This window comes from Coregonus lavaretus (assembly GCF_964263955.1).
Source record: "Coregonus lavaretus genome assembly, chromosome: 25".
In the NCBI taxonomy this organism is placed as follows: Eukaryota; Metazoa; Chordata; class Actinopteri; order Salmoniformes; family Salmonidae; genus Coregonus; species Coregonus lavaretus.
In genome coordinates, this window is record NC_140012.1 from 29,508,909 (window position 1) to 29,521,893 (window position 12,985).

Here is a 12,985-nt window from a genome sequence, read left to right on the forward strand (position 1 = left end):
CCAACGCATCACCGGGGGCAAACTACCTGCCCTCCAGGACACCTACAGCACCCGATGTCACAGGAAGGCCAAAAAGATCATCAAGGACAACAACCACCCGAGCCACTGCCTGTACACCCCGCTATCATCCAAAAGGCGAGGTCAGTACAGGTGCATCAAAGCTGGGACCGAGAGACTGATAAACAGCTTCTATTTCAAGGCCATCAGACTGTTAAATAGCCATCACTAAGCGGCTTCCACCCGGTTACTCAACCCTGCACTTTAGAGGCTGCTGCCCTATATACATAGACTTGAACTCAATGGCCACTTTAATCATGGAAAACTAGTCACTTTAATAATGTTTACATATTTTTGCTTTACGCATCTCATATGTATATACTGTATTCTATTCTACTGTACTTTAGTCTATGCCACTCCGACATTGCTCATCCTAATATTTATATATTTCTTAATTCCATTCTTTTACTTTTAGATTTGTGTGTATTGTGTGTGTTGTTGTGAATTGTTAGATATTACCACACTGTTGGAGCTAGAAACACAAGCGTTTTGCTACACCCACAATAACGTCTGCTAAATATGTGTATGTGACCAATAACATTTGATTTGATTTTGATTTGATCTGAGGCCCTTTGATATGCTTCAAGAATCAATGTAAAAGATACAGCTGTAAATCACAGAGTAGGCCTTTAAAGGATGGTGTTACATCCAAACCTGTCCCACTCAGAACACAGTGTTCCAGTCTCAGATCGGCCAGGAGGACAAGGGCTGCGTCCCAAATGGCACCCTATTTCCTATATAGTGCACTACTTTTGACCAGGGCCCATAGGGCTCTGGTCAAAGGTAGTGCACTATATAGGGCACATGTGTCAAACTCATTCCACGGAGGGCCGAGTGTCTGCGGGATTTCGCTTCACCCGTGTACTTGATTGATGAATTAAGGTCACTAATTAGCAAGGAACTCCCCTCACCTGATTGTCTAGGTCTTAATTGAAAGGATAAAACAAAAACCCGCAGACATTCGGCCCTCCGTGGAATGAGTTTGACACCCCTGATATAGGGAATAGGGTGCCATTTGGGATGTAACGAAAGTTGGTCATTTGCCTCCCTCCTCTCTCTATACCCTCGCTCAACACCTAGTCAGATTACGCTGTTAGCACTACACATCTGATTCAAATAATCAAAGCTCGATGATGAGTTGGTTATTTGAATCAGCTGTGTAGTGCTAGGGTAAAAAACGTGCACCCGGGGGGGGGCCCAGGACCGACTTTGGGAAACCCTGTTCTGGATGATAATATATGGGATCTTGATGAAAAGGCAACAGGTATGGAATTGTGGCTGGTGGCCAGGCCGGGTCCTTCTCATTAAAAGTGACCTCTGCTAAAGGGGCTGGAGGACACAAGTGCTACGTCCCAAATGGCACCCTAGTGTGTGGGCCCTGGTCAAAAGTTGTGCACTATACAGGGAATAGGGTGCCATTTGGGACACAACCAAGGAGAAGCTGTTTCGTAATGCATCCCGTCCGAGAGACAGCCATTATATTATTAAAGCCCTGACCTCTGCTATCTTCCTGAGCCACGCTCTCCTCTCACATTTCTACCGCTGATGATTAAACGCTGACCTGTGCCCTTAACACACTACGCTGTCTGCAGCCTAAGCATATGTCAGTGTATGTCCATGATTGTAATCAAATCATAAACTATGTTGCTGGTTGGGGTCTGTTGCAAATAGGATATCTATATCATCTGAATCTATACAGGATATTCCTTCTTCAACTCATCCTGTACTCATTAACACCACTGCATGGTTTGCTATCTATACATACAGTGTCTGGATATGTAAGAGTCACTTTTTTGTTTGTCTCTAAAAATAAGAATGGATGTGTACAACACCGACACTCCAACAATATGTAAGCTGATTCTACTATCTACTTGCATAATAGCTATAGTATTACACTTAGCTGTTTCCACCGGTCCTTAGCTTGTGAGAGCCACAACTGGAAACTCTTCTTTTAATCATTAATGTAGGGGAAGTAAAGGTAAAAGAGGACATGATGTTAGGTAACTGCAAAGATCAAGTGTTGTGGGAAGATACCCAGTGGTAGGCCATATTGCTTTCCCACATGGCCTATTACTGAAACAGTTATCACCTCATGAGTGGTACCAAAGGGAGTGGATACAGTATACCAATATCATGGCTTTCTTACTGTTTTCAATGCTCTGCTGAGAGCTCTGCTCTGAGTAAGATTTACAGTGCATGTATTACATGCAATATGGTAAATAAACTTGCAACTTGAAACGTGAGCTGCTCACCATCTCCTGCGCCACCTCCTCTGGCACGTCCTTGTAGAGTTCGAACAGGAACTCGATTGCGTTGTTGTCCTTGTACTTCCCGTGGAGTTTCTTGGTGTAGTCCATGCGGAGCCACAGCTTCAGGCCTGACTTCACCATGTCGTCCTCCTCAGCCAACTCAACATGGACGCCATTGTTCTCCTGGAAGAACATGTGCTCCAGCAGATCCTGGATGGTGTACCTGAGGTAAAGGAATAATATAACTATTCAATTCCTTTTAATTTGACACATTAATTGTACACCAAAGGATTTGATATATAGTTTTCTTAGCAGAACGACTGGAATTTCATTTCACCATTTGTGTAATATCTCATGTTTTATGTAATGTAAGGATATTATGAGAAGCCCAATAGCCCAATACCTTTCATCTTTGTCCATCCGGATACATCCTTCGATGATCTCTTTGAGCTCTGGGACCTTGACTTTGTAAAAACTGTCTGGTTTCATCCCCTGCGAGGAGAAGCAATCTGGTTAGCATTGGTTATTTACCTGCTTGGTTTAAAATGGAAGGTAACCTATGGTAACCTAGGGGACATAGGAGTAACATAGGGGAATGTATAGATTGCACATACTGTGACCCTTTCTCAGATGTTGCCTGACAGAAACATGTCAGACATTCCTCCCTCATGAGTGAACCCACAACAGTGAATGGGGGGGACATGGAAATGGAAATGGAAAAGACCAAATAGTCTATTTTCTGTTCGTGTTAGTGTTGTCCTTTTAAAGGGCAGTGTGGCTACAAAAAGAATGCAGACCTCTGTCTCTCATCACCCACCCCGGTGCAGCGCAGCGAGCAGTGAATTATGGGTCTGCAACTGTTTCAATCTACCTGAGACAACACTGATAAGAGATTGGAGCAAATCCCCTCGTGTTTTAAACAGCCAAGGTTAACATCACAGCTGTCCTAATGTTACCCCATGTTTATTCTAACATTAAAATAAAACCGTTGGGTAAATAAAGGTTGTCTGGTTTGGTTGGTTAGCTGGTATACATTGTTGTAATTGTGCAACAATGTTGACTTGTTATGTTTGCCTTCTGAGTTTGTGATTTGCCAAGGGGCAGACACAGGCCTGTGTTTTCCTTGATAGCCTATTTATACTGAGACAGAAGATTGAGCTGTGAGACTATGGATGGCAGGAATGGACTGTATCTAAGAGTGTGATATTCTCATTTCATGCCTGGATGAGATGATACTGTTCCCTGAAGTAGGAACAAGTCAATGGGTTCTCTTTGTAAATGCATCAGATACTGTATTATCTGGAAACATACACAGCGTGACAGTATGTTACATAACATCAATGCTCTGAATATCACTATTATCTGGAGATAATTGTGATTGTAAAGGACCCTTTTCTCTACATCGCTTCAACTCTTCCAAACACTTGATAACAAGAAAGGACCACAAAGGACACTGACCTTCAATTGGCCTCCACTATAATTACAATATCCCTATGGCTTATCAATTTAACAAAGGAACAGACAGTATACAAGCAAGCAAACCAATTGAGTATTCTCTTTTGATCTGACTCTGTTCTAATGCACTGCATACTTGCACAGTGGTCATAATGTCTCTGCTTGTGAATCTAACAGTTTATTATGTTAAAACATGACATTATATTTAAAACGTGTTCAGACTAGCAGCGGTAATCTGCCAGGTAAAGGCCCCAGACTCCCCTGAGTAGGTCCTTTTAGTTGTTTATGGAACATTGACATTATGGATGTCGAGTGGCGACCGATCAGAGATGCCTACAGTAACCTGCACTTATGACCCATACACACTCTCTCAGACTGGATCTCTGGCATTGTCACCCTCACTCCCACTCTACAGCCTCTAAAAGGCTCTGTTTGCTCTGCTGTCTGTCTCAAGAAAGAGAGAGAGAGAGAGAAAGGCGCTGTTTGTGTAGAAGGCAGACGTCATTTTCAAAACACATAATTCTACCATCGCCTGCCCAAACCCACTGTGGCGTCACCACCCTGTATGCTCCAGCCCAAAGCCCAAGAACACAGCTCTCAATGTGGAGGTTCCTGTCATTACTGACTCCCTCTCTGAGTAGTAAACACCTCTGTCAGGGAGAAGCTTGGCCTTTCATCGAGTTACTTACTTCTGGATTACTTTAATAAGGTTTTGAGAGTAGTATGCGCCCAAATGGCACCCTATTCCCTATACAGTGCACTACCTTTGACCGGGCCCATTTAGGGAATAGGGTGTCATTTGAGACGTAGCCACAGAGTTTGCGCCAGTTCAGGGAACAGAACCCAAAACTGGAAAATAACTACATTTTTCTAGGAACAGAATCAGAACCGGGAACGAAAGTGATCTATACTATTCCGGAACAGAACCGTTATTTTTAAAAGCATGGGAACCGGTTAATAATGTTATTTCACGTTCCAGGCTTTTTTTTCCAGTCCCACAAAAAAATGCTACAAAACGCCAATGCAAAGCCCTCACTCTGTCACTCAGAAACGTATTCCAGTGTTTGCCTGCCATCTTTGGCAGTCTGTGTGCGTGTAGGCTACATTTCACATTGGATTTACTAACTAAGACGTGTTTTTAATTCTGGTGTCGCTCTGCACACACAAGCCTGTTAGCTAGCTAGCTATAGGAGCCCCCATTGAAGCCGTTCCTCCGTAGGTAAGATGCCCAGCGCTTCAAGCCAAGCCTCTTCCTCCACCCTCTCTTGCTCTATCCCCACTTTATTTTGCTGGTCGGAACAGTGGAATGGAACGAAAATAATAATGGTCCTGTTCAGAATGAAAAGATTGGAAAATAATTTAGGTTCCAACCCCTTCTTCTAATAGATCCCCGCTTCTAATAGTCTGGATCTTTGCAAAAGTAGAAGCATAGAACGAGCTCGGAATCACTGAGTTAAATATAATCTATTATGAGTCATAATTGCGGGTCAGAAGAGAGACGGCATAATGCTACAACACTACAACATGGTAATGCATATTGAGCTTATAATTAAAGGCCCAGTGCAATCAAAAACGTGATTTTCCTGTGTTTTATACATATTTCCACACTATGAGGTTGGAATAATACTGTGAAATTGTGAAAATTATGATAATGCCCTTTTAGTGTAAGAGCTGTTTGAAAAGATAGCCTGAAATTTCAGCCTGTTTTGGTGAGATGGACTTTTGGCCTGCCTGGTTAATAGACCAATAAGAAAGAGAGTTCCAAACCTCTCTGTCAATAACAGTTAGTTTTCAGTTTTCCCCTCCCCACTCAAACCACTCCCAGAGTCCTAGCAAAATTCTTGCTTGAAAAATTGCTCTTTCCTAAGAAGCAATTTTTGTTTCTTATTTTTTACAATTTTAACGGAAAACAATCATGGTAAGGTACTTAACTGTTACCCAGAAAGGATTTGATATTGAGATAAAAACGGCTGCATTGGACTTTTAACAAAAATTTGGAGAGTGGAGTCTTAACATCAAGACTTCATCAAGACATCTACAAATGTAGGATCTTCATTTGATCACTATTTTGTTCCTGCAAATTGTTCTGCGCTGCAGGAAATGCAGATGAGCTTTGTGATTTACATAAATTAACTGAAAACCTACACCAACACACGGTTAAATTAACAGTATTCCACTTTTCATGTAACCTCATTTTGACCAGGTAATAGCCTAACCACCGATCAAGCAACATTATGGACTAAACGTTAAAATCCTGTTGCTGAAGGATTATTTGGCTGCGACAATACAGGCCAAATTAAGATCCTACATCTGCAGGACATCCAGAAGGTTATTTTGTCTCTTCCATTGTGCAAGGGGAGGAAAGCAAACATGTGTGTACAATTACGCTATTGAAGAACACTGCATAGAGAGAGGAGAGTCCCACTCTGTGTGGGATTATGGTCCTGTGTGGCTCAGTTGGTAGAGCATGGCGTTTGCATTTGCAACACTGGGGTTTTAAGTTTGATTCCCGCAGGGGCCACCCATACGAAAATGTGTACATGCACTACTTACTGTAAGTCGCTTTGGATAAAAGGGTCTGCCTAATTGCATATATTCCCACTTACGCTGGTGACTTTACGGTAGATCTGCGCTGCATTCTGGCACTCAGAGTAGGGGTACTCTGAGGTGGCCATCTCCAGGATACACATCCCAAAGGCATACACATCCACAGCCTCATCATACTTCTCTTCATACATCTCTGGAGCCATGAACTCTGGGGTACCTGGAGGAGAGGAGAGAGACAAGTAAATACCAGTCACAAGAACACATACACACACACACCGACAAACAGATTTACACAAACAAATCTTCTGTAGGGGACAGACATTTGACTACACAGGACATGCATCATAGGGTTGGAATCTGTGGCAGAGTGATCTAATAATGAATATCTAGAAAGGGCACTCAAAGGCAATGGCCCTAAACTTGAAAAAACTAAAACTTGAAATGAATCCCTAAAACTAGATGACCCCAGTTGGGTGAACCCCATAGCGACAACAACAGACCTTAAACACTCACCAACATAGAATTACATATTGAACTAAATTAAATTATAGGATCACCAATGACACTTTTAGCGAAGGAGGCCCTTTTGAGTGTGGCCAGGCCCAGGTCTCCTATCTTGACGGAGCCGGTGGGGCCGGTGATGAAGATGTTGTCACACTTGAGGTCCCTGTGGATGATGGGAGGGGTGCGGGTGTGGAGGAAGTGGAGCCCCTTCAGGATCTGACGGCTCCAGCGCTGCAGCAGCTTCAGCTTCATCTCCTTGAACCTCTTCAGGTACCTGCAGGTAAACACAGTCTATTAGGATGCGTCATCTAAAGAGGTTCATATACTAACTGTTCTCCTTCATTACCTACAGTACAGGCCAGACCAGAGAGGACTATCAGGAACCCATCTTTGAGTTTACATGGAAAACTATTTTATCAATCCTTGTTTTATATGAAGATTCTATGATCATGATAAAAGATAGAAAATATTAAAATGCTATGAATTTCTAAGGAGGAATGTGTAGAGGAAATGTGGCAAAACAGGCACAACAGTCTCCTCTACTACAACGTGGATTGGGGCCAGGTTGGGGCAGGAAGGACAAGCTCACGTTTTGAGGGTGCCTGAAGTCATGAGCTCGGTGACCAGAAGGATGCACTTGAGGCCCTTGGAATTGTCCTTCCAGGAGTCATAGAAGCGGACGATGTTTGGGTGCTGCAGACCCTTCAGCATCTCAACCTCCTCGCTGAACCTCTGCCGCTCCACTTTGGTCAGCTTACGCGTCTGCACGGAACAAAACATAGGTATATTCTAGAATGATTACATACACAGTCAGAATTCCATTCTATTGGCAGAGCATATTGCAGGGAACAAACACAACACACCCCATCCCTCAGGCCTGACTTTGTGACTATAGTTTATTATCAAGACTCAATACAGAATTAATAAGCTTATCAAGCTGTGTTGAAAAATATGAAAATGTGTGTGTTCTAAATGAAGAGAAAAAACAGAACCACTGACAGAGTTATTTTACCGCACTAATACGCTTTTCTGTGAAAAACCCCAAGTTGGTCGTTCATCTTGCTGAACCAGATTCCAGTGTTACAATCATATTTTTCCATAGAAACTTGAACTGTGATTTCTACACATTTTAAAAGGAGGTTTCCAAAAGCTGTGAGAAATTGAACCAAATCCAGTGTAATCACGGTGGGTAGGTGGGTGAATAAAGCCATTTTTGTGGTACACTGTTAAAATAGAAAGACTCAAAACACCATCATTGTGTACTGAAACCATGAAAAGTAGTGCACCTAAGCTGAGATCTGATGTTTTTGGAGGGTGTTTGAATGTAAACCCAATGTAATGATACACTGAATGTATTTCAAAACAGAATGGAAGTACTTTTTGGTGTTTCAGTGCATTTAAAAGGCAGCAACAAAACACAAAAATAATGTTTTAGCAGTCCGTGTCTCTCATATAATCAAATGGTTTTAAATTGCAAATGGTTTATAGCATAAATATTGATTGATTATAAATAATGATTTAATTTTCAGTCAATATTTTTAAGAAAACACTGGGAATTGAATAATGTTCTTAGAGCAGACTTTGGCACTAATTATAAGCTACAGCTGCCAGGCAACTTTGTGATATTATAAATAATGTTACAATCAAAATGCTTAGGACTATGTAGGTTATAGCAGAGGTAACATGAGGTGGGCCTTCATCACTGGTATTCATGTGAGAAGGTGGATGTGAACATTTTAGCTCTGGGATTCAAACCAGCAACCTGTCTGTTACTGGCCCAACACTCTTAACCGCTAGGCTCCCTGCCTCCCTGAACCCAGGTGTCCTGCTTGTCAACACACTCCCTTAGTCCACTCAGCCAGTCTTCAGGGCTAAACTGTTGTGGTGAACCACCTTTGTTATGCTGAGCACATTCAGACTTCAGATAATTAGACTTAACATGGACTTTGTGAAATTCAACCTATATTTTTTCTGTGTTTTGTTTAGACAGATTAGAAACAGAAGGAGACAGAGAAGGAGTTAAAGTTGGACAGGCGGAAGCAGGAATTTAACCCCTGACAGTTGGGGAAGCAAGATGCCAAATTTATTTGGAATTTTACCCACTCAACCACACACCATGTGAGGAACTTAACATATCAGAAGCCAAATGTTTAGATTAAAGGCAAAATGTGAACTTCAAACATTGTGCTGACGTACTGTTCAGAATTCCCCCAGTCTGGAGGTGGAGAGACGGCATTTGTGGCAGGTGTGCCCTCCAGCAAACTCTATGGTCAAGTATAAAAACAGGCAAGTTTGCGGGCGCCTCTGTATTCGAATCCTTCACGAACTCAGACAGGTGAGAGCACACCAAATGCTCAGATTAACTGTCCAAAAAAAATCTAAGAAGTATGTGTCAATGAAAACGTGAGTATACAATGTTATCACATTGAAGAAAGAAACCGAAAAGGAATTCACTCAATAAGAACATTTGTTTTGTGTAGCATTTCGGCTGCTAATGCTAATAGTCCAAGTAAAACAGTCATTTTGATTCATTGATTAGTTTTCTTGATGCTACATGAAGTTGTTAATTGACACGTCATTGTTTGCACCTTTCGTGCACTTGTGTTTTATGCAAATTAAGGCCTGCTTTTTAGTTAATACTGCTGGCTTGTTTGCCTACTAGATTTGAGTTTGATCTACTCTTTGATCTATACCCTACATGCTACACTACATAGCCACTGACATTTTAGCCTGCTCTAGCTTTGGCCTACCACAACACATGTTATTGCATCCCACTTTTGACATTAATATTGTTATGTTGTTGCTATATTTGCATAGCTTAATCACTTATTCTATCCACTGGCTGGCCAATCCTAATTAAAGCCAATGAAGACTAATGCCAACTGAACGGTCAACTGTCAATCATATCATCTAACTCAACTGTATTGTGATTCAATTCATCTGAACAACCTTCCATGCCATTCACCATCATCTGAATATAAACACTCGGGTCAGAAACATTAGCATAATGGATGAACGATGGATCGCATTGAGCCCTAGGCTGAACTTTTGTACAAGTTTTGTATGTGTGCTACTGCTAACATTAGCAGTCATTGGCAGATTTTTTTTTTAATGGACATTAAATATAATGCCATATCAGTTGAATTTGAGGAATAATATGATAAATATTTTACAGATTTTTGAACTGTCTTACTTTATCAATATAAAATGTTTCATGTTTTGTCATTTGATAATTTGCAAATAAAATACACCTTTTGAAGCTTCAATCATGTCTTGAAAAAGTAATGTTGTACTCATTAATTATTATCCTGGACCAACTTTTGTATTTTTGTGTGCTTTGTTTGAACATAATACTTACTGTACGTTTGACCTTTTGGAATTACCGATGAGGAGTTTATCAGTACACCATATAAGAGCAGGGAATATATAATAAGAGGGGCGACTCCCACTTACAGTATTTGGAAACTGCAGAAAAAGGGATCTAATTCTGCACTAGACAGGACTCTCAAAACCATGATAGTGTTTTCAACCTTTTCCAGGTTAGTGCTCCCAGTCTCTGGCAAGGTGTTGCACAACTCTTGATTATGTGGTGTTACAACACAACATGTCATATTTCAGAACACCTCAGGTTGAATGTTTGAATACATCTTAAATCTGTCCCAATACCCTGACAACCACGTGTTTCAATAAATACTCCAGCAAAGTTAAGGTTTTGTCTCCTTTAAGGTGGTGGCAGCTCAGTTGCCACTAGTTTTAGTGTTACAAAGCACTTCATTTTAAAGGTGTATGAATGGTTTGATTGAGTCTCTAGTGAAGTAGTGCTGCCGGGAGGCTGCAGTGGGTGGATAGCTGTTTGGAAAACCCTTGAGAGACCTCTAGACTTCTACAACCATGAATCCTGCATTGAGGCTGTTCTGGGAAAAACACTGACGGTATGTTTATGTTTACAATTGACTGACCACGACTCCTCCCTCCCCTTTAGAGAAGGGGGCTGCCACTCATGTTACCAGGTCCTGTCTGCCTCCCAAATGGCACCTTATTCCCTTTATAGTGCACTACTTTTAACCAAGGCCCTGGTCAAAGGTAGTGCACTATATATGAAATAGGGTGCCATTTGGGACGCACACCCTATCAACACTGGGAGCACACTATCTCAGAATCTCAGAGAGCAAGGCACGCAAGGGGTGCCCCAAAAAAGCTGTCCCTGTTCCCACACCGACCGACGTCCATCAACTGCCAAACACTAATTAAACTAGAACATCGATTCCAACATGGTGCCTCTGTTTTCAACACAGACCACATAGGACTTTTGACCAATTATTTTGTATGTATCTATGTGGAGAATTGGTATAACAGTGACAGGAGTATGATGCGACTACAGGTGATACATTCTAGGATTACAGTAATTGATGGGAGACAGTGTCCTTGAAGATAAATTCTGAGTAAACTGTGATCAGATTAAATAATGATCACACTGATCTGATTGGGTGCTTCCCCTGCCTCTGTTTTCATACAGATGAGACCCACTGCATGGTACAGACTGTCATTAAGTTGCAGCTGCATAAGTCTGTGTACATGCGCCTTCGCTTGTGTGCGCATACATCTGTGTATCTGTGTTAGGACACGTGTGTTTAATCAGAACCCCAGAGCAGAGGGCCATGTATCTCCTGTTGATTGAAGACTGACAACCTGACTGGCCTGTTTATCTTGAAGACCACTCTGCAGTACAGCCCATTGTGGTGTGTACGTGCATTTAGCCTCATGGCTAACAGCCTGTCCACTTGGATGCCCTGACAGCTCCTTAAACAACTGTGTTTACTAGAGAGCTCACTCACTATACCACATGGCAAGCACAACACATTAAAATACAGAATACAGAGATTTAGGAAACTTCAGAAGCTTTCCTGGAAGAGCCAATGTCTTATTCAGGCATTCCTGAACTAAAGCATGCAAGAGCCTGCAGAAATGTGCTGCTAGCTTCCAAACGCATTCTGTAACGTGCCTGATTGTCACGATCGTCGGGAACAGAGGACCAATGCGCAGCGTTGAATGCAAACATACTTATATTTATTTAAATGTTTACACGAACAAAACAACAAAAACGATACGTGACGTCCAAAAGTGCGAACACAAACCTACACAGGAAACACGGAACAAGATCCCACAAACACTGAGGGAAAACAAACTGTTTAAATATGGTTCCCAATCAGAGACAACCAGCAACAGCTGACACTCGTTGCCTCTGATTGGGAACCACTCTGGCCAACATAGAAATACAAGACCTAGAATGGAAAACAAAGAGCACAAAACATAGACTCTACACACCCTGGCTCAACATAAAAGAGTCCCTAGAGCCAGGGCGTGACAGTACCCCCCCCCAAAGGCGCGGACTCCGACCGCGCCAACAGAACACCACAGGGGAGGGACCGGGTGTTGGCGGCGGGGGAGGGACCGGGCCTTGGCGGCGGATCCGGCTCTGGGCATGATCCCCACTCCCTCTCTAACCCCCCACAGTACCCCTGGTCCGGTCTGGCCCTGCTGGCCGGAGCTGGACTGAACACTGGTGGAGCGGATTGCTCTAGCTCCGACGTGGAGCAGCTGACCGGTACCGGACCAGGCACCGGTGGAACAGGCACGGGCCGTGTCGGACTGACGACGCACACCACTGGCTTGGTGTGGGGAGCAGGAACAGGCCGAGCCGGGCTGACGAAGCGCACCACTGACTTGGTGCGGAGAGCAGGAATGGACCGGGCCGGGCTGGCGACGCGCACCACTGACTTGGTGCGGGGAGCAGGAACAGACCGGGCCGGACTGGCGACGCGCACCATCGGCTTGGTGCGGGGAGCAGGAACAGGCCGGATCGGGCTGGCGACGCGCACCATAGGCTCGGTGCGGGGAGCAGGAACAGGCCGGGCCGGGCTGGCGACGCGCACCATAGGCTCGGTGCGGGGAGCAGGAACAGACCGGGCCGGACTGGCGACGCGCACCATCGGCTTGGTGCGGGGAGCAGGAACAGGCCGGACCGGGCTGGCGACGTGCACCATAGGCCCGGTGCGGGGAGCAGGAACAGGCCGGGCCGGGCTGGCGACGCGCACCATAGGCTTGGTGCGGGGAGCAGGAACAGGCCGGGCCGGGCTGGCGACGCGCACCATAGGCTCGGTGCGGGGAGCAGG

At 43.7% G+C, this 12,985-nt stretch overlaps 1 protein-coding gene across 1 annotated transcript in view; it reads right to left on the reverse strand.

Annotated features, from left to right (window-relative positions):
• LOC311100886 (serine/threonine-protein kinase WNK4-like) overlaps positions 1–12,985 on the reverse strand; it is a gene marked incomplete at its 5' end in the record, with an annotated part of 83,973 nt that overhangs the window by 24,264 nt on the left and 46,724 nt on the right. Inside the window, 5 exons of the mRNA XM_084141879.1 lie at positions 2,310–2,529; positions 2,710–2,798; positions 6,368–6,525; positions 6,866–7,086; positions 7,402–7,574. Of these exons, the coding sequence (XP_083998005.1) occupies positions 2,310–2,529; positions 2,710–2,798; positions 6,368–6,525; positions 6,866–7,086; positions 7,402–7,574 (861 nt within the window). The remainder of the gene's footprint in view (positions 1–2,309; positions 2,530–2,709; positions 2,799–6,367; positions 6,526–6,865; positions 7,087–7,401; positions 7,575–12,985) is intronic.